At 45.9% G+C, this 21,674-nt stretch overlaps 1 protein-coding gene across 1 annotated transcript; it reads left to right on the top strand.

Moving 5' to 3' along the window:
* Positions 1-3,276: 3,276 nt before the first annotated feature.
* Positions 3,277-20,972, top strand: LOC144507736 (surfeit locus protein 4-like). The gene is made up of 6 exons (XM_078234989.1): positions 3,277-3,410; positions 6,228-6,414; positions 14,640-14,716; positions 15,290-15,333; positions 16,352-16,538; positions 18,816-20,972. Exons 1-6 carry the CDS (start codon positions 3,360-3,362, stop codon positions 19,080-19,082), a joined length of 813 nt encoding a protein of 270 aa, XP_078091115.1. The 5' UTR covers positions 3,277-3,359; the 3' UTR covers positions 19,083-20,972.
* The last annotated feature ends 702 nt before the right edge of the window (positions 20,973-21,674 follow it).

Below are 21,674 nucleotides of genomic sequence, written 5' to 3'. Positions count from 1 at the left end.
ACACAAACAATCCCATTTAACCTGCAATAAAAGGACATTTTCAGTCAAGCTGGCAACAATGACATCACTGAAGCTGTGAGAGCTGCAGAAATCACGTTTTTTTAAAAGAAAACTTTCTTAAAGGTACAATAATGTCACAGTGGATAGGCTTGGATTGCTTTCTTTAGAGCAGAGAAGGCTGAGGGAGCCATGATTGAGGTCTATAAGATTATGAGGGGTATGGACAGTGCGAGCAGGGAGCAGCTGTTCCCATTGGTCAAGGATTCAATCATGAGGGGACTTTGTTTTAAGGTAAGGGGCAGGAGATTCAGAGGGAAGTTGAGAAAACATTTTTTCACTCAGAGAGTGGTGAGAATCTGGAATGTGCTGCCTGGGCAGGTAGTGGAGACCAGAAACCTTACAACCTTTAGAAACTATTTGGATGAGCACTTGAAACATCAAAACATTCAAGGATTTGGGACGAGTGAAAAATGGGATTCGTGCAACTTAGAATCATAGAATCCTACTGTTCAGGAGGCCAGTCGGTCATCGAGTCTGCACCGACCACAATCCTACCCAGGCCCTATCCCCTTACATTTATCTTAACAAGTCCCCCTGACACTAAGGGGCAATTTATCATGGCCAATCCACCTAACCCCCACATCTTTGGACAGCGGGAGGAAACCGGAGCACCCAGAGGAAACCTACAAAGACATGAGGAGAATGTGCAAACTCCACACAGTGACCCAAGCCGGGAATCGAACTCGGGTCCCTGATGCTGTGAAGTAACAGTGCTAACCACTGTGCCACCGTGCCGCCCATCTAGGGGTAATTATTCATGACTTTAGAGGTAGTTATTGCCATTGCAAACTCAATGGGCCAAATGGCCTTTTCTGCGCTATATGACTCTAAGGTAGCACTCAAAGAAGAGCATGAATCCTGGCTTCAACGAACATCAATAATACCAGTTAATTGGTCAGTATCACATTGTTGTTGGTGGGAGCTTGCTGTACACAAACTGGCTCTCACATATCCTACACTGTAAGAGTGACTACACTTCAAAAGGTACTTAATTGCCTGCAAAGTGCATTGGGGTCTCTGGTGGTGGTAAAAGGTGCTTGGCCCGGCAAAACTCGCCATAAACAGGTCCAATTGAAAAATTCAATTTTCAAGTTTGCCGACGACACCACCGTAGTGGGTGAGATCTCAAACAATGACAAGATGGAGTACAGGAATGAGATAGAGAATCTGGTGAACTGGTGCGGCAACAATAATCTCTCCCTCAATGTCAGCAAAAGGAAGGAGATTGTCATCGACTTCTGGGAGCGTAAAGGAGAACATGCCCTTGTCTACATCAATGGGTTTTTAGATGTCCAGATCACCAACAACCTGTCCTGGTCCCCCCCCAGCCGACACTATAGTTAAGAAAGCCCACCAATGCCTCTACTTTCTCAGGAGACTAAGGAAATTTGGCATGTCAGCTACGACTCTCATAGATGCATCATAAAAAGCATTCTTTCTAGTTGTATCACAGCTTGGTATGGCTCCTGCTCTGCCCAAGACCACAAGGAACTACAAAAGGTCATGAATGTAGCCCAATCCATCACGCAAACCAGGCTCCCATCCATTGACTCTGTCTACACTTCCCGCTGCCTCGGCAAAGCAGCCAGCATAATTAAGGACCCCACGCACCCCGGACATTCTCTCTTCCACCTTCTTCTGTCGGGAAAAAGATACAAAAGTCTGAGGTAACGTACCAACCGACTCAGGAACAGCTTCTTCACTGCTGCTGTCAGACTTTTGAATGGACTTACCTTGCATTAAGTTGATCTTTCTCTACACCCTTGTTATACTCTCGTTTCCTTCTCTATGAACGGTATGTTTTGTCTGTATAGCGCGCAAGAAACAATACTTTTCACTGTATGTTAATACGTGACAATAATAAATCAAATTAAATCAAATCAAAGACAGCGGGTGACCAAGGGGGTCATCCAACCTGACTGTCTGCCCCTCTACCGTGACTATATTCGCTGCTGGGTGTCCCTGGTGAGGGAGCATGCTGTGTCCAAGGGCCTTAGAACCATAGAAAATTACAGCTCAGAAACAGGCCTTTTGGCCCTTCTTGTCTGTGCCGAACCATTTTATGCCTAGTCCCACTGACCTGCACTTAGACCATATCCCTCCACACCCCTCTCATCCATAAACCCGTCCAAGTTTTTCTTAAATGTTAAAAGTCTGGCATTTACCACTTTATCCGGCAGCTCATTCCACACTCCCACCACTCTCTGCGTGAAGAAGCCCCCCCTAATATTCCCTTTAAACTTTTCTCCTTTCACCCTTAACCCATGCCCTCTGGTTTTTTTCTCCCCTCGCCTCAGCGGAAAAAGCCTGCTCGCATTCACTCTATCTATACCCATCTAAATCTTATACACCTCTATCAAATCTCCCCTCAATCTTCTACGCTCCAGGGAATAAAGTCCCAACCTATTCAATCTCTCTCTGTAACTCAGCTTCTCAAGTCCTGGCCTTCCGTGCCCACTGGGCACCACGGAGACGGGTGTATTATTGACCCCTTTTGATTTGATGTTTTAAGTTTCCTTTCCAGTTTATCCTTTGTTTCGGGCGGTTCCCTTCCTTTTTGGGAGCTGCGCCCCTTTTAATTTGCCCCTTGGTTGATTTGATTTAATTTACTTGTTTGACCAAAACGGTTGGTAAAAGGTGCTTGGAGAAATGCTAGGTGTTTTAAACATCCATTGGGTCACTTTCTTGCCTCCCAGGACACGAGATGCAGCTTCAACCATTCATCAGAGCAAAGCTGTGCCAGTGCCCTGAGCCTCTGCTAGTGCTTTACCCGCTGCAATGACCCAATTTCTGGGTGATTTCCAATTCCTAACTCATTGGCCACTTTGTGTTCACTCAACTGATGCTCCTGTTGACGTGTCGCTCTCCCAATGGTCCATCATGCTGTGCGCTCTCCCCCTATTGACCAGTTCACCCTTTGACGTCCGTGCACTGGCCCCGCCCTTTCAGGTCCGCTGATTGGCTCTGCCCTTTCAGGTCCGCTGATTGGCTCTGACCTTTCAGGTCCGCTGATTGGCTCCGCCCTTTCAGGTCCGCTGATTGGCTCCGTCCTTTCAGGTCCGCTGATTGGCTCCGCCCTTTCAGGTCCGCTGATTGGCTCCGCCCTTTCAGGTCGGCCTTTCCCGCTCACGCGCCCCCGGTGCCGCTGCGCGGCTTTCGAGCCCCGCCCCTGCCCCCTCCCCCTGCGCGCCTGCGGGCTCGTGGCCGCCGCTTGGCGGCGCGCTGAGACGTGGCAACCGGGCACGCGCTGCGCCGTCCCGCGGCAGAAAGATAGAGACTAGAGCGAGACAGCAGGCGCCATGTCGGTGCAGAGCGATGTGATGGGCACCGCGGAGGACCTCGCCGACCAGGTACCGAGCCCGGGCCACTCGGCCCCGAGACTAGCCCCCCGGGCCAAGCCGGACCCCCACCCACCCCGTGCTGGCACTCTGGGAAACCCCGCTGTTACTTGGGGCAACTCGGGCCCAAAATGGGGGCAGCAGCCTGGGCCTCAATTTGACCCCACCCCCCCCCCAAGGTGGACATTCAGTTTGACCCCCCTCCCCTCCAGGGTGGACACTCAGATTGACCCCCCCTTCCCCCTCAGGGTGGACACTCAGATTGACCCCCCCAGGGTGGACACTCAGATTGACCCCCCCTTCCCCCTCAGGGTGGACACTCAGATTGACCCCCCCAGGGTGGACACTCAGATTGACCCCCCCTTCCCCCTCAGGGTGGACACTCAGATTGACCCCCCCAGGGTGGACACTCAGTTTGACCCCCCCTTCCCCCCCAGGGTGGACACTCAGATTGACCCCCCCCCCCCCCAGTTCTGCCTCAATTAAAAGTGTTTCAGTAATTTGTGTCACTAATGTGGTTCGAAGCAGATTGTACACCATCTTGCCGAGTTGGGCAAACTTTCTTCTATTTATTTATAGGCCACTATAGGCACATTTACCAAGTACAGATTAGTTCTCCCATATGTTGTTCTGGGAGTCTATTTTTCTGAGTTGTACAAATTGACAAGGTTTTCAGGGAGGAATACTGAGGTTGATCTGTGCCTACGAATGAGGGCAAGAATAATTAAAGCTGTATTACTACCATTGTGGACTGTATATGGATCTAGGTGAGAATTAGATTGAATTGTGATGTCCATTGGTTCTATTTCCCTGAATTAAATGACCCACAAGCACACTGCCCAGCATGTATAGTTACTTTCAAGACGGGGGGGGGGTGAAGAAAATGGGATAACATTCCTTTAAACTGATGTTTTGACTTAAATAAGACCATAAGAAATAGGAGGAGGCCATTCAGCCCTTCGAGCCTGCTCTGCCATTCAATAGGGTCATGGCTGATCCGGCATTCCTCATGTCCACGTTCCTGCCCTTTCCCCATAACCCTCGATTCCCTCACTGATCAACTATCAATCTCAGCTTTAAACATACACAGTGACTCTGTCCCCACAGCTCTCTCTGGCAAGGAGTTCCAATGACTCACAACCCTCAGAGAGAAGAAATTCCTCCTCATCTCCGTCTTAAATTGGCACCCCTTTATTCTGAGTTTATGCCCTCTGGTCCTAGACCCTCCCATGAGGGGAAACATCCTCTCCGCATTTACCCTGTCAAGCCCCTGAAGAATTCCATATGTTTCAATGAGATCACCTCTCGTTCCATTAGCCTTCCTGATTACCTGCTGTACCTGTGTGCCAGCTTTCTGTGTTTCGTATATATCAATCCCAAATCCCTTTGTATTGCAGCTTTCTGCAGTTTTTCTTCATTTAAATAATACCCTGTTCTTTTGCCCTCCCTTCCAAAATAAACAACTTCCTTTGCTAAAGTCAAACTGTTTAACTGACATGTAAATAGCCAAGTTCCAAAGTTGGTGAGCAGTTCCCCAATGGACAGGTATTTGTGCATTTCCAGCTCCGAGTACAGAAATGGCACTATTCGTAAGATCATCACAGGAGTAGTGTGAGAGAGCAGTCTCACAAAGGAGATTCATACCAGGAATTTAACCCTTAATGCATAAATATTTTGAAAACAAAAGTTAGGGGGATTGGAGGAATGTTAGTAAATGGTCTGCTGTTAGATAGAGTGGGTGCTGATGCAACAAGCTGAATGGTAAACTGTTGGCATTTGGTACAATCTATCTGAAAAGCTGATGGTGTGTAATGAAACTCAGTGAATTTTGGGAATAATTTATACTAAGTTACAGATCCGCTCCCGTTCCAGTTGGTTTAGACGGTGTACATTAAAACAAGAGCAAGCATGCCTATATTTTAATACTGAGAGACTTGGCAAAAGAGTTTTGGGTTTTGAGATATGTAAAAAATAGTATTCAGTGTAGGCTTAGATATGTGCTCCAATTGTGCAACAGAATAGTCACGGAACCAAACTCTGGATGAGACACAACTGTATTATAAAGCTCACAAATATATCTTTTTATCTCCTTTTCATAGTGAATGAAATGACAATGTTTCATTTCTACATTCTTTTATTCACGGTGGCACAGTGATTAGCACTGCTGCCTCAGCGCCAGGGACCCGGGTTCAAATCCCTGATTGGTCACTGTGCGGAGTCTGCACGCTCTCCCTGTGTCTGTGTGGGTTTCCTCCGGGTGCTCCGGTTTCCTCCCACAATCCGAAAGACGTGCTGGTTAGGTACATTGGCCACGCTAAATTGCCCCTTAGTGTACCTGAACAGGCGCCTAGGGGATTTTCACAGTAACTCAATTGCAGTGTTGGTGTAAACCTACGTGTGACACTAATAAATAACCTTTACTTTACTTTTCCTACGTTTAGGATGGGAACGCTGAAACTGGAATCTGTGAGGCTTCTCTGTGCCCTAAACCTTTGACAGTTTGATCCCCAAAACCCAACCTCTTGCTGAAGTTTGGTGACCCAACATTTCTCTCTGAATTTCGTGGGCTTGCTGGTTCATAAAGGCTGTTGGTTAGGATTAGTCAGAGTTGCTTCATCAAAGACTGTCGCGCGTTGCTTTTTCTGTTTTTTGCTGCAGATTTCCCTGCCTGGGGATAATCTGACATTTGGTGCAACAGGAATCGGGGGGGGTGGGGGTGGCGGGGGGGGGGGGGGGGGGAAGCAGACAGTCATGACTAATTGAGATGTGCTTTGTATGGTTCCTAGCCGACTTGCCTTTAGTATGACAGCATTTCTGTTTCTCTTCCAGTTTCTACGTGTGACCAAGCGGTTCCTGCCTCACGTTGCCCACTTGTGTCTGATCAGCACATTCCTGGAAGATGGGATTCGCATGTGGTTCCAATGGAACGAGCAATGTGACTACATTAACATGACCTGGCACTGTGGGAACTTCTTTGCCACCGTATTTGTCTTGCTTAATATGGTCGGGCAGCTAGGTGAGATTGGATTAACAATGAGCTTCATTGAGGGTGTGTGCAGTTTGCTTTTAGAGATTGGTGGCAGAATGCCAAACCTGCCTCTGAAATATTCAGGCCCTTGAGCATCTCACAAGCCCTGAGGTTCGTGGGATGGGAGCAGGCCATTACAGTCTTCCAACCCATCCAGCTATTATATTAAATAAAAGCTGGCTTACAATTCAACTTCCTTTACCTATCTTTACTCAACTTCCCTTGGGGCAGCACAGTGGCTAGCACTGCTGTCTCTCAGCGCCAGGTCCCAGGGTCCATTCCAGCCCCCGCTCACTGTCTGTGTGGAGTTTGCACGTTCTCCCCGTGTCTGCGTGGGTTTCCTCCGGGTGCTCCGGTTTCCTCCCACAGTCCAAAAAAGTGCAGGTTTGGTGGATTGGCCATGCTAAATTGACCCTATAGAATCATAGAAACCATACAGTACAGAAAGAGGCCATTCTGCCCATCGAGTCTGCACCGACCACAATCCCACCCAGGCCCGACCCCCATAACCCCCACAGATTTACCCACTAATCCCTCTAACCTACGCATCTCAGGACAGTAAGGGGCAATTTTTTTTTAGCATGGCCAATCAACCTAACCCGCACATCCTTGGACTGTGGGAGGAAACCGGAGCACCCGGAGGAAACCCACGCAGACACGAGGAGAATGTGCAAACTCCACACAGACAGTGACCCAAGCCGGGAATCGAACCCAGGTCGCTGGAGCTGTGAAGCAGCAGTGCTAACCACTGTGCTACCGTGCCGCCCTAGTGTCAGGGGGATTAGCAGGATAAATATGTGGGGTTACAGGAATAGGACCTGGATGGGATTGTGGTCAGTGCAGACTAGATGGGCCAAATGGCCGCCTTCTGCACTGTAGGGATTCTATGATAACCTTACTTAACAAAGACGTTCCAATTTCAGTGGGAAAATTTCCATTCACTGGACGTCAATAGCTTTTGAGGGAGCATGTTTAGAATTCTGCCATCCTTAGTGCTTCTCTAATGTCACTATTAATTGGCCATGCTCTTCTCCCTAAGATGAAGCTATCTTGTTCTGCAATTCCCCCCCCTGCCAGGGAAAGTAGATTCTCGTATCTGCCACGCTGTGTTCCCGATATGGTAAAAAAGCAAAATACTGCAGACGCTGGAAATCTAAAATAAACCCAGCAGGTCTGGAAGCGTCTGTGGAGAGAGGACCAAGTTAATGTTTCCAAGTCCATATGACTCCCAAAATAAAGCGAGGGAGAAATGTTATAGATTTTATACTGTTTAAAAGGAGGTGGAGCAGTTGGTACAAAATAGAATGTCAGTGATAGGTGGGAGCTCAGGCGAGATTGCACAAAGATGTCATGCAACACAAGACAAAGGGAGTGTTAATGGCACAAGTAAAGACTAAAGAAGGTAAGATAGAGTTAATAGCAGAACAAGGTGTGGAGATGCTGGCATTGGACTGGGGTGGGCACAGTAAGAAGTCTCACGATACCAGGTTAAAGTCCAACAGGTTTATTTGGTATCACAAGCTTTCGGAGCGCTGCCCTTTTGTCAGGTGAGTGTCGATATGCGCGATCTTCTTGGAGATCCTCTCCACTCACCTGATGAAGGAGCAGCGCTCCGAAAGCTCGTGCTACCAAATAAATCTGTTGGACTTTAACCTGGTGTTGTGAGACTTCTTACAGAACAAGAGTCAGCGCTTTTGAAAGCAAAAACAATTGACAGATGGCTCTGCAAAGGGGTTGGGATTGGAGAATTGGATTAACAAAAGGTGTCACAGTGGAGAAGAGAGTTCATAGTCTAAAGTTGTTGAACTCTTAGTATTAAGTCCAGAAGGCTGTAAAGTGCCGGAAGATGAGGTGCTATTCCTTCAGTTTGCGTTGGGCTTCACGGGAATGTTACATCAGGCCAAGGGTGGACATGTGGGCACGAGAACAAGATGGTGAGTTGAAATGGGAAGTGACAGGATGGTTGGAGCCGTGCTTGCAGACTGAATGTTCCACAAAGCAGTTCCCTAGTCTGCATCTCCATGTTGTAGAGGAGACCGCATTGGGGGCAGCGAGTACAATAGATGAAGGTGTTGCTTTGTCTAAGAGGAGTGTTGGGGCCTTGGATGCTGGATAGGGAAAGGGGCAAGTGCTGCACCTTGCGAGATGGAGTGGGAAGTTGGGGGTGGTGGTGGGCAGGATGGAGGCAGTGAAATTGGATGCAAAGAGCTGCAGTCGAGGTAACTGTGAGAGTTCAGTTTGCTTATAATGAATATTTTACCAGACTTTTACCAGAAGTGGAGAGGAGGAGATCAAGGAAGGATCAGAAGTGTTGGAAATGAACCATGTGACGGTGAGAGAGAGGTGGAAATTGGAAGCAAAATCGGTCAATTTTTCAAGGGGACGAAGCGGCACCAAAATAATCATCGATATTGTGGGAAGGAGCCCGAGTAGGACCGGTACAAGGAATATTCCCCATAAACCCACAAAAAGACAGGCATAACTGTCGCCTGTGCGGGTTCCAATAGCCACAGCTTTTATTTGCAGAAAGTGAGACAAGTTAAAGGTGAAACTGCTCATTGAGGGAACAAGTTCAACTCAGCAGAGGAGGGTGGTGGTGGACAGGGATCGTCCAAATCTCTGTTCAAGTCAGAAGCAGAGTGTCCTCGGCCCCTCCTGGTGGGAGATGGAGGTGTAGCGGGATTGGATGTCCATTCCAATATCATTTAAACACTTCAATTAGATCATTCATCAACCTTCTATATGCAAAGGGATTATACCATGCAACCTGTCCAATAATTTGACCCTTTTAGGCCTGTATCCTGATGAATCTGCACTGTTCACCCTCTAAGACCAATATATTCTTTCCTAAGGCACAGTGGCCAATCTTTCTGTTCAACTGAAGAGTAACTTCTTCCCCTTTGCCTTCCAACTTCGCAGATAAAGACAATCTTTCCATTTGCTTTTCTGACGTCCTTTTGTACCTGTGTACTAGCCATTAGTGATTTATGTCCTTGAACCCCCAAATCCATTTGCTCCTCTGCAGCTCCTAGTTTTCCAACAAGGAACTATTCCGATGTATATTTCCCGGATCCAAAGTGAATGACCATTTTTTGTTCTGCATTTAGATGGTACCGATAAACTACTGATCGTCCTTGCTTCACCAAATGGCGTTCCTTTCTTTAGCACTTCTGTTTTCTTTACAGCATCTGGCAAACTTTACAAGGAAGCTTTCTCCCTTCTCAATTATTTTTATGGTGCTGGGGCTTGGGGTGGGAGATGAGTTCTTGTTCGACTTCAAAATAATACTTTTCAAACCAAGCCCTTGGCTTTGTCAGTCCCAAAGCTCGTTGTGGTATCCTAATAGGAATCAGCAAACAGGGATTGAACCACAGATCTTTCTGATCCGCATGGCTGGTCGGGGTTTCCTCCGGGTGCACCGGTTTCCTCCCACAGTCCTAAGATGTGCTAAATTGACCCAAGTGTCAGGGGATTAACAGGGTAAATATGTGGGGTTACAGGAATAGGGCCTGGGTGGGATTGTGGTTGGTGCAGATGCGATGGGCTGAGTGGCCTCCTTCTGCACTATAGGGATTCTATGATAAGCTGTGAATTTACCTAAGGAATATTGTAATTTGTTAGGGAAATTTTGGGCTCCTGATGCTTTTAGTCTGTTGATGGGGAAATGCCTAGTAAATGGCCAATAGCCAGCGTGTTAGTCAGGACACTGAGTTATACGGAGAAAAATATCTTGTACTCGGAGAGGAGAGAATGAAATGCTTTGGGTCGGCAATATCACATAATTCTAATATCTTCTTAACATGCAATGTATGAAGTAGACACATGAGCTCTGAACAGACAGAGGGAAACAATCAGGAAAAGACAGTTCAAGCCAGGGTGAATTCCCAAAGACCAAGACAAAATGTCCGAAAGAGCAGCAATCGATGATAGTCAACAAGGAGGGCGACGTCCAAGGGGTGGCTGGTGACTGCAGAAACACAGCGAGGCAAGTGGCTGAGAGGGATTTGAAAAGCAGGGCACAGACAGTTTGCTGAAACAGAGGGGAATTGTGAACAAAAACGAGGGTTTTGAATTCTTTAACTGCTGGGCGGGGCGGGTAGGAGAGGCTGTGAAATAGAGTTTGTGTCAGAGCTTGGCAAGGATGGCATGAAGTCAAGTCTCAAGGTAACACAGGAAACCAGCTGTGTGTGCAAATGAAGCAGGGGGATACATGTTTGCAGGGTAGAAGTAAACAGTGTTAATATTGCGGAGGATGTGGAATTTTGAAGCTTGTGTGGACTTTCAGGGAGAGAGGGGAATACATTGCAGTTTGTCAACGACAGCATTGGAGAGATCTACAGTGCAAGTTTGGAAGCATTTTTCACAGCAGCTAAAGAGGGAGAGCTTCGGGCGTATTGTGTTCTGAAGGTCAGAGGCAATGTTGGTCACAGACTGTAGAAAGTTCAGCTTATGATTGAGCAGAGTGCTGACGATCCAGACCTGTGAGGGCAAGTCAGGATTTGGCACAAGCCGTAAGATGGATTTGATTTTATCAATATTTTGGTTGAAAGAAGATAAAACGCATCTAGGAATTTGGCGAGGAGTAAGATAGAATTACCAACTATGTACAGTACTGAAACAGGCCATTCAACCCGCACGTCTATGCAAGCACATAAACCTCCTCCCACTCTCCTCAACCCAACCATATCAATGTACTATCACCGTCTGGGGATAGCAGTGCCATCCCCCAGGGGCTGCATCTCCTTGCCTCACCGATCAGGGTAGCACCCTTCCCTCCTTTCTCCACTGCTCCCTCCTCCTATAGGATAACCCCTTACGATCCCAGGGTGATTTCCTCCTCCTCTTCTCTCCCCCCCCCTCCCCGCTTTTCAGGATAGCGCCTTCCTCTGCCAAGGCGGCACCTGATTGGTCTCTTCCCCCCCCCCCCCCCCCCCAAATTTGTTTAATAGTCTTTAACTTGAATTCAAAGCTTTCCCCCTCCATTCATTGTGGGCAGCACGGTAGCACAGTGGTCAGCACTGCTGCTTCACAGCTCCAGGGACCTGGGTTCGATTCCTGGCTTGGGTCACTGTCTGTGTGGAGGTTGCACATTCTTCCTGTGTCTGTGTGGGTTTCCTCCGGGTGCTCCGGTTTCCTCCCACAGTCCAAAGATGTGTGGGTTAGGTTGATTGGCCATGCTAAAATTGCCCCTTAGTGTCCCGGGATGCGTTGGTTAGAGGGATTAGCGGATAAATATGTAGGGATATGGGGATAGGGCCTGGGTGGGATTGTGGTCGGTGCAGACTCGATGGGCCGAATGGCCTCTTTCTGCACTGTAGGGTTTCTACGATATGCCTCCTGACTTTCTGAAGATTTTAAATGGTTTTCCATTTGGAAATAAGGCTTTCACTAAATTCTCAACCAAATTGTGGGAATTTAATTTGGCAACACACCATTTTAAAAGGGAGGTTAAAGATTCCGTGTCGGTGTTTAAATGGCACTGAGCTATGTAGAAGCATGGGCGCACACACTGTGGCACCATTATTATAGCACGACCTAGAATCTCCCTGAAAACGGCATCATTCCTGGCAGCTGCGTGTGCACGTTTGTGCTCATTCTGGTACTCATCATTTTTGTAGTTTAACCTGTGACCTTGAATAGCAGCCTCTGGTTATTGTTCCAGTTTATTGTTGCCATCGGTCTTTTATTCTGGTCAGACTTTGCTATTGAAGGTGAGTTATTGGTGCTGATTTAAATTAAAAGGTATCGATGGCAATAATTGTGTTTGGCTGTTCCTTTTTCTTGCTGATGTATGCTTAATCGATAGGATCAGAGGTGTCAGTGATTTTCGTTTCTGAGAGAATGTTGTTGCATTGACAACTTTCCAGAATGTGTGTTTGTGGCTCTGTCAATGAAATCTTTGGGATGGGGCCTCGGTGAGTGACGCCTTTTGTTAAAACCTGCCCGTTTTGGTTGGTTTCTTCATGTCTGGAGGGTGAAGCATTTTGTCACGAGGAGAAAGTGAGTGATCAACATCCAAAATCCCCTTATCGAGTAATTCTGATCACTGAGATATCTGGAGATCGCTGGAAAGAATTTGAAGAGAAGTAAAATCTATAATCTGTTGAAGCATGCACACTGCTATAAAACCAGCTCATTAAAAATGGTCATATTGTACTGTCAGATTCCAGATGGGTTGAGCAGTTGTTAGAGGTTTTCCCCAATGTACTGTGTGAATAGTTACTTCCGATGAGCATTCATGAAGCTTTTTTGAAAAAGCGGAGTGTCTCACACCCGTGGAACACGGCATGTTTGAGTTTTAAACCTAAGTCACACAGGAAGAGCTTCTGTTTGTTGGCGTCTGTTCCCACGAGAGTGATAACCACTGGGTGCAAGTTGGCAGCAGCTTAAAGCAGTTTAGCAGCGCAGAGCACAGAGTAAACTTTCTGTTGTTTGTCCAGCTAGGATCACCATGGACTTGCAGGATTATCTGAAGCTAATCGAGTAGAATCTCCACCCCAGCTTCTATTGGTGAAGCTGGCTGGCTGGTTAATCATTTACAGTTCCCTGAAGTACTCCACTGGCTCAGTTATCAAATCTGCCACAGACTGATCTCCCGTTGCCAAGCACGTTGAAGCTAACTAACCTGAAGAAAGCCTGTGACCGGTGATTTGTACAAAGGGGTATTTTGTACTTTCTTGCCTTTCAGCTTTGCTGCTTACAAGCACTGTGCGGTGAGAGTGGGTGATCTCGTCCATAGTGCAGAGGAGGTTCACTAGGTTGATTCTGGAGTTGAGAGGGTTGGCTTATGAGGAGAGACTGAGTAGACTGGGGCTACACTCATTGGAATTCAGAAGAATGGAGAGAGATCATATCGAAACATATAAAATTATGAAGGGAATAATAGATAAGATAGAAGCAGGGAAGTTGTTTCCACTGGCGGGTGAAACTAAAATTAGGGGGCATGGCCTCAAAATAAGGGTGCAGATTTAGGACTGAGTTGAGGAGTAACTTCTTCACAAAGGGTTGTGAATCTGTGGAATTCCCTGCTCAGTGAAGCAGTTGAGGCTACCTCACTGAATGCTTTTAAGGCAAGGATAGGTAATGTTTTGAACAGTAAAGGAATTAAGGGTTATGGTGAGCGGGCGGGTAAGTGGAGCTGAGTCCACAAAAAGATCAGCCATGATCTTACTGAATGGCGGAGCAGGCTCGAGGGGCCAGATGGCCTATTCCTGCTCCTAGTTCTTATATTCTTATGTCCAGGCTTTTGACTTTGTAGATAGTCTACAGCTCCAGCCATAAACAGTTGGCGCTGTGTGATGTGATAAACCAGCGGTTCTGCCTGAGGAGCCCTCCATGTTCAAGAGCCTTGTAGGGTAATGCAAGGTAACTGGGAATTCACCTCCCAGCTGTTCAGAAATGGATCAATTGGTGCATCAGCATGGCCATGGAGGAGGAGAAACGTTCATGGAATGAGCAGAGCGTAGTCCCAGTCAGCTCCTCTGTCCTGTACCAAGGCTGCTGCCCCAGTGGAGAATCTCCCAGTGAGGCTGCAGCCTGTGCTTTGGATCTACAAGTTGCGCAGAAGAAGTGAGGGATGTTTGGAATCACAATTAATTTGCACGTACCAGCGCTGCAGTGACAGCCAAGCAAGTGACAATGCAGAGGATGGATTTTGCCTGGGAGTGATCTGATAACTGTACAAAATGCAGCAACCCAAGTTTCAATTCTATATGTGAAAGGATTGTAGCAATATCTTCTCCAGTTCACGAGAAAGCAGTGACCTCAGCTGCAGTAGCAGACAACTGTCAAAAGCAGAGTTTGCAATCATTGACAGGCTATAAAATACATGAAATCAGCAGCAACTGTGGGTACGGGGTGATTTATATTTGTAATGAAGGTAACTAATGGCTTGTAAGTTTTGGTGCAGATTATGTATGTTATCTACAGAAATAGTCACTGGAAATTATTGGCCCTGACAGCTGTAACCCCTTCCTCTGATAGAGTGACACTCTTTGCTCCTCTATCTCCTATCCCGAATTTGTTGAATAATCGTTAACTCTATTCTGAAGTCTACCCTTATACCATGTGCTGAAAGATTGGAGGATCACCCTCGAATAGTGGACTTTTTGGCTTGTGGTGCTGGGTAAAAATGACCCTGAAAGTGTCTTGTTTTAACGACTGTGTATTTTTGATTCTTTTAACCCAGTAAACACCTGTCTTTTTATTTCCAGGTGGTTGTATTCTGGTGCTGAGTCGGAAGTTTGTGCCTTACGCTTGCTGTGGTCTATTTATACTTATTGCTATGCAGGTAAGTGCTGGGTACGCGCTCTCACGCTCACTCACTCTCACACCCCTATCCTTTTACTCCTGAATTACAAAAACCCAGATGTCTCTTTTAATTTTCAATCATCCTTTCTTCCCTCTGGGACGGGACGATGTTTATGCTGGAACTGCTTCATGGTGGCATTACTGAGATGAGTAACTCGAGCTGTGGGCACTGTGCTGTTAACTGGTGTTGAACTCTTAAAAGACAAGAAGTTTATTTTATCGAGAGGCCTTAATTAATCCTCTGTTACCACCTCCACAAGATACAATATCATGTTCACCTTGAAATACCCCCTGATTTAATACTCTTTGCTTATAGCAAATTCCTTTCTGTGTGCTTTCCTGGTTACCTGCTGCGTGTAATAGTGTACTATTGTTCTCTGGGAGGGTACAGTGATGTGCCAAATAGATTAGTCACTCTCTCTGTTCCATCTCACAGAGTTGATGGATCAAAGGGCCACATTGTGTGCTATAATACTCTATGATTCAGTGATGATCACCTACACTGACCATGTTTCGGGGCAATAATGCCTGTTTGCTTTGATTGTTTTTTCAGACTGTTGCTTACAGCATTCTCTGGGACCTTAAATTTCTTATGAGGTGAGTGAATTGGTGATATTGCATGCTTCGTGGTTATTGAAAATTAACATTCAGAAGTGAAAAACATTCCTGTTAATTCCTTAATCCAGCTTGAAGATATTAACATAGCTCATCCTCCCTTCCCTCAAAACTTCAGCTGAAGAAGTGTCCAATCAGTTGTGAGTACGAGATGGACCAACTCTTGTTTAGGTGACTGGGAGTGTGTAAGTGCAAACAAGCTTTTAAATGTCTCCTTCCCGCCACTGTGGCCAAACTTGCTGAGAAAAAGGCCAGATTTCCCGCCCTTGATGATTGCTGCCTGGCCATTTCTTTGGCGATGGGGCGGCGCGGTGGCACAGTGGTTAGCACTGCTGCCTCACAGCGTCAGGGACCCGGGTTCGATTCCTGGCTTGGGTCACTGTCTGTGTGGAGTCTGCACATTCTCCCCGTGTCTGCGTGGGTTTCCTCCGGGTGCTCCGGTTTCCTCCCACACTCCAAAGATGTGCGAGTTTAGCGGATTGGTCATGCTAAATTGTCCCTTAGTGTCAGGGGGACCAGCTAGGGTAAATGCATGGGGATGGGACCTGGGTGGGATTGAGGTTGGTGCAGAAACGATGGGCTGTGTGGCCTCCTTCTGCACTGTAGGGATTCTATGTTGAATGGGAGCAATTTTAACTGGTGGTTCTGGGTGCACAGACTACCGATGCTTGCTGTCCAGGCTCAGGTAGGTCACATGAACGAAATAACACTGGGGAGGGACTACCGGTTACGAATCATTGGTCTTCAGAAGGGAAGAGAATTTAGGAAAGAGAAGCTTTGATTAGAAATATGTATATGTTGTCCCTACTCTCTGTGCTCAATGGGAATCAATTGTGTGCAGCCTTGACTTGTGTCTAGAACTGTTCAGTGTTTGGAAGAAGTATAGCATTTTTCCACATTGCTTAATGCTGTAATGTTTAATGATTTGGACTCGCTTTTAATCCCCATCCCTCATCACCCCCCCCCCCCCCCCCCCCCCCCCCCACCCCAACACATTTAGGAACCTTGCCCTTGGAGGTGGCTTGCTGCTGCTGCTGGCTGAGTCTCGATCCGAAGGGAAAACCATGTTTGCGGGGGTCCCCACTATGAATACAAATTCCCCGCGTCAGTACATGCAACTGGGAGGCCGCGTGCTGCTCGTCCTCATGTTTATGACTTTGCTACACTTCTCCTTGAACGCGCTTATGGTGAGTGACTGGAAAAGATGCCAAATATTGGCACGTTAGTTCAGTGTAAGGCAAGTACCGTGATAAATTAAATTCTGACTGTCTGCTCCAGGTTGTAGTCAGGGGAACCCTCCGTCATTGTACATTGTTGGTTGAGTTAACTTGCAACCTCCAGCATTGTGCTAGTCTTAACTGCCTTTAGCTCAGGGCCCACGTGTGATGAGGAAGGTATTCTAACTGTGCTATCCTTGTCTCTGCCTGGCCCCCTTTCCATCTCCCGGCAGGAGCCTCGTGCTCTGCTGCATGCTACTTTCTGGTTAGGTTTTTGTTCAGAGGGGGATTTTCACAGTAACTTCATTGCAGTGTTAATGTAAGCATTACTTGTGATACTAATAAATAAACTTTAAAACTTCACATTTTGATACCAGAGGGACTCTGCTAGTTCAGTAAATCATTCAATCTATGAAGCATCTGCCAGATATGCTGAGATTAATAATCCCAACATTATGAATTTGGGGACTGAGGTTTATATATTTCAGAGATTTTTAAAAAGTGAACTCTTTCATGTTACTATATTAACAAAACAAGCAAATTACTTTGGCTTATTGTTGATGCAGAACAGGTTTTGACTTGGCTGCATTGTGTAGATGATATTACGTGTCCCCATGTTGATCTCTGCCAGACTTTGTCCTTGCTTAGTCTTGAATATCCCATTGTAACTGCCACCTCCCAGCTATACAGATTTTCCTTAGTATCATCTGCAAAATGGATATGACTTCATTCATGTGTTTTTTATATATATATATATATATATTTTATTTATATATATATATTGTATGTGAAAATCTGAGGCTCCATAGACCTCTGTGGAACACATTCTGCCATTAAGTGTTCCCTTTGTCCCTAACTTCTGCTACCTCCCCCAATCCGTTACCAGTTCTTTGTTCTCCGGTTTATCCTGTGAACCCTAGAAACTGCACGGATGGTGACATCAAACAAGAATCTTTCTCAGTGAAGTGATCGACTGGAGTATAAAGGGCAGAAGTTATGTCCGTTGTACAAAGTTGCGATTATGCCTGAGTACTTGTTCAGTTCTGGGCACTATACATGTTGATTTCGCTGTATACTAATGTATGTGACAGTAAAAGTATTGTTTCTTGCCCGCTATACAGACAGAGCATACCGTTCATAGAGAAGGAAACGAGAGTGTAGTGTGAGTCATTGTTAGGGCGTAGAGAAAGATCAGCTTTGTTAGAGAGTTTAAAAGACTTAGAATGAAGTTTTAGAAGCATAGGACGAGAGTAAAAGACAGAACTAGAAAGTATGCTGGGCACAGCTTGCAAGAAGTCTCCTCGCTCTGGCGCCCTCTTGGAATAAAATTTTATATCTGGTAAAGAGAAATATGCAAATCATACACAAGAGGTAGGAGTAGGCCATTCTGCCCTTTGAACCTGCTTCTCTATTCGGTAAGATCATGGCTTGTGTGGTCGTGACCTCAGTTCTTGCCTGTCCCCTATAAAGCTTGTTGATTAGGAAGGATATATTGGCCGCAGGTTTACCGGGGGCTGAAAGGGTTACATCGAGGGCAGGTTGCACACACTAGGTTTGCATTCATTTGCACAGAGTATTAGAATATGATGTCACTGAGGTGGATCATTTTAAAGAGTTGATAGGTTCTAGCTACCATGTTTCCTCTGGTGAGTGACAAGGGAGAATACTCTTCAAATTATAGCTGGACTATTCAGGAGTGATGACAGGATAATCTAGAACTATTTCTAAAATAAACCTCTGAGTCTGGGTTAATTGAAAATGTGAAAACTGAGGTACACGAGTATTAAACAATACAGAACAAAATTAGAATTGTTAGGGTCCAGCTGTGATCTAACTGAGTGGTGAAACGGAGGAGTGGGCCTGAGTTTCAACGCAGTCGCTGGGTCAAAATCCTGAAATTCCCCCTCTTATAGCATTGTGGGTCAACCCACAGCACGTGGACTGCAGCGATTCAAGAAGGCAGCTCACCCCCACCTTCTCAAGGGGCAACTAGGGGTGGGCAATAAATGCTGGGTCTAGCCAGCGACGCCCATGTCCCACGAACGAATAAAAATAAATAATACTTGTGCCGGCGACCTACATTATTATGCATTACCATGCAACGTTTGGAAGGAATGCGAGTGTCCATGGACCTTCACTGCGTCACAAGTCAGTACCTTTGAGAGCTGGGGAAGGCAGTAGGGGAGATTTTATTCTGAAATCAGGTACTGTATTCCTTAAATGTATATTGCAATTTTCCTGTCCTAGATTCTTCAAGATATTGTTGGCACTACTTTGATAATCCTCGTGGCGATTGGATTCAAGACTAAGTTAGCTGCTCTCACACTGGTCATCTGGCTCTTTGCGTTGAATCTGATCCAGAATCCGTTCTGGAGTGTTCCGGTTTACAAGCCCATGCATGACTTCTTAAAGTATGACTTTTTCCAAACCATGTCTGTGATCGGTGGCCTTCTCTTAGTAGTAGCACTGGGGCCCGGTGGAGTCTCGATGGACGAGCATAAGAAGAAGTGGTGAAGAGGTTCTTTGGAAGAGAAATATATATATATTTGTGTAATTTTTTAATTATTTTTACTACCGTATCAGTTCTTTCTTTCTGTCTGAATCTGAATCGTTTTTTTCCCCCCCCTATCCGATTTCCTCCATGTGCAGCATAAATTAAAAACCCCACACATCCGTTTTACTGTTTTTTTTGCTTTTCCTCCCAGTATTTAAGTATGAGGTGATGTTAAAATCAGTGCCAAAATTTGCCAGGAGGTCTGGTATATTTCTCCACAGCACTTGTTGGTACTGCTTAAGCTGGAGGACTGTTTCTTCTCTGTTCTGGGCTATGATGGTTCAGACAATCTAGTTCACGAATTTCTGTGCGCAGACTGACTTGAGAGGAAATTAGAATATTCTGAGGTTTGATGGTGAGATGAATGTTGCCCTATCGGCAGTCAGGTGTGTTGCATGAGACTATTAAACATTCCTTAACCTTGAACCATTCCAACTTGTATCATGAATAAAACAAAGGATTCTCTGACAAATTGGACCAGTTCATCCTGATATCCTATTTGATGGTGTAATGAGTGGAATATTCCGATTCTGTGAACCTGAGTATGTGGTACAGCTGCCTTGCTGCAGTCTGAAGTGCCTTCCACCACAACGTTTTTACGTGTTGAGTTTCAACCTTGGTTGTTCTTGTGCAGGCAGCAACTTTGCGACGATGCTTGTGTCCCATTCCCCACTTCAAGTAAAGCACAGCCGTTTGGTTAAAAAGTATTTTTGTTCTTGATCATTATTTTAAAATTACCTCTCTGGCAAAATAACGCCTGCGTAATTGAACCAAAGGTGTGCCTAATCCTTCTACACTGTCTGACAGTCAAGGAATCAATTGGAAAGAAACTTGGTACCATTCTTAATGTAGAATCTTTTGACGTCCTGAAGCTCAAGTCCTTGAGTTGTTGGCAATGTTTTGCTTTCCATTATCAGTTCTTTAACCATTACAGTGCTCGATTTTTCCATGTGTTTGGTGTCACTGTTTTTTATTAGACTAATTTCAGAAGACCAAAGTCAGGATTTTTTTTTTTGGCCAAGAGGTGCCCCGGACTGGTGCACAGTGGCTTCCCCCCTTAGCCAAGTTATAATTTAAGGTTATTCCCCCTTGATTGGACCCCTTCAGAGGCAGTGGGGTATACACTCCACATTCCCACAGTCCAAAGATGTGCGGGTTAGGGGGATTGGCCATGCTAAAATTGCTCTTAGTGTCAGGGGGACTAGCTAGGGTAAATGGCATGGGGTTATGGGGATAGGGCTTGGGTGGGATTCTGTTCGTACGGCTTGATGGGCCGAATGGCCGCACTGTACGATTCTATGATTCTAGAAATAATTTTCTTTCTCCTCATGCTGGTATGAAAGTGCCCAGCGTAGCACAGGTAATGTTAAACGGTTTATGGAAGAAATTCACCTAATTTTGAGGCCATGTACCACATTTGCCAGTCACATGATTTTTATTTATAACTTGAGAGGTGTGAAGATGCTCAAACAAATATTTGGATGGCCAGATCTTTGACCAGTGTCTCCCTTGCCTTTCTCACTGAGGTTGAAGCAATGCAGGATCCTGGAGGGAGTGCGAGGAGGCTGTGGGTTGACACGTGTGAAAGTTGCGACCCTTCCATTAATTTGACCCTTTGCTTTTAAAGCCTCGCTCAATCCTGCGGTAACCTTTTCACCTATACCTCGGATACACAAATTGCCAAAACAATCTGTTACAACCGCATAACGATTTTTATAAACTTTGTGTTCAGTACAAAAGTGTCTTTAATCTGCGGCAGTAAGTGCAGGCAATGCTGACTCTTGAATGTCTTGACATTGTGGTTGTATTTGCAGTTCTGCTGGAAGACTCATTAAATGCATTGTGAAACTTCTTTGTTCTCCTATGTAATAACTTCTCGGCCTTTTGGCTAAGATCAAGTGTCGTATGGTCGGCAGCCCATGGTCGGCCGCGCTTGGTTGAGGTCATTAGGTTACACTGAAGCTTCATATGTTTCATATGAAGCAATTTTTAAAAGCGGCATCTCGGCCTTTTGGCTAAGATGCAAATGAGCTCAAGTCTTGGAGGAGGAACCTCCCCCTTCTCCAATCAGCTTGGCTCAAGTAGATCGGGCCCAGGACAGGGTGGTTTGGTCGCTTGCCCTGTCTTGTCAGCCTGGATCTGAAATGTCTCAACTTGTTGAGACTCTGAATTGGATTTGATTTGATTGAATTGGAAAAGTTTTTTTTTAAATGACTGTAGCCACAGTCCACACCAACACTTAATGGGCTACAAAGAGAGTTAATGTTATCGCACCTGTGTGGCAGATTTAAATTAATTTCTAATAATGATCAGGCTGGAAAACCTTGTGCTTTAAGATCTGAAAGTTCCGGTGAAGACAGAGAGAAACGAGCTGCTTTCTTGGCCAATAATCTTTCAGACTAAACTGTGTCTGAAGCAGGAAAAGAAATCCAGGGTGTTGAGGTTCCACTGCACCTATTTCCCCGGAAATGTGAAATTCAGTTACTGATTAGGCCAATTATGGTACGGGTACACTAAGAGTTCACTCAACAGTAACCATCACCAGAATTAAT

This window comes from Mustelus asterias, chromosome 19 (genome assembly GCF_964213995.1).
Source record: "Mustelus asterias chromosome 19, sMusAst1.hap1.1, whole genome shotgun sequence".
In the NCBI taxonomy this organism is placed as follows: domain Eukaryota; kingdom Metazoa; phylum Chordata; class Chondrichthyes; order Carcharhiniformes; family Triakidae; genus Mustelus; species Mustelus asterias.
Note: the sequence above shows the minus strand (reverse complement) of the source record. Positions and strands in the feature narration are given on the sequence as shown.

What these genes read in the sequence shown, in the direction of transcription:
- LOC144507736 (XM_078234989.1), top strand. Translation starts at nt 3,360, where the DNA reads ATGTCGGTGCAGAGCGATGTGATGGGCACCGCGGAGGACCTCGCCGAC. An exon ending in CGGAGGACCTCGCCGACCAG is followed by an intron (nt 3,411 to 6,227) that starts GTACCGAGCCCG and finishes TTTCTCTTCCAG; the next exon opens with TTTCTACGTGTGACCAAGCG. An exon ending in TCTCCTTGAACGCGCTTATG is followed by an intron (nt 16,539 to 18,815) that starts GTGAGTGACTGG and finishes TTCCTGTCCTAG; the next exon opens with ATTCTTCAAGATATTGTTGG.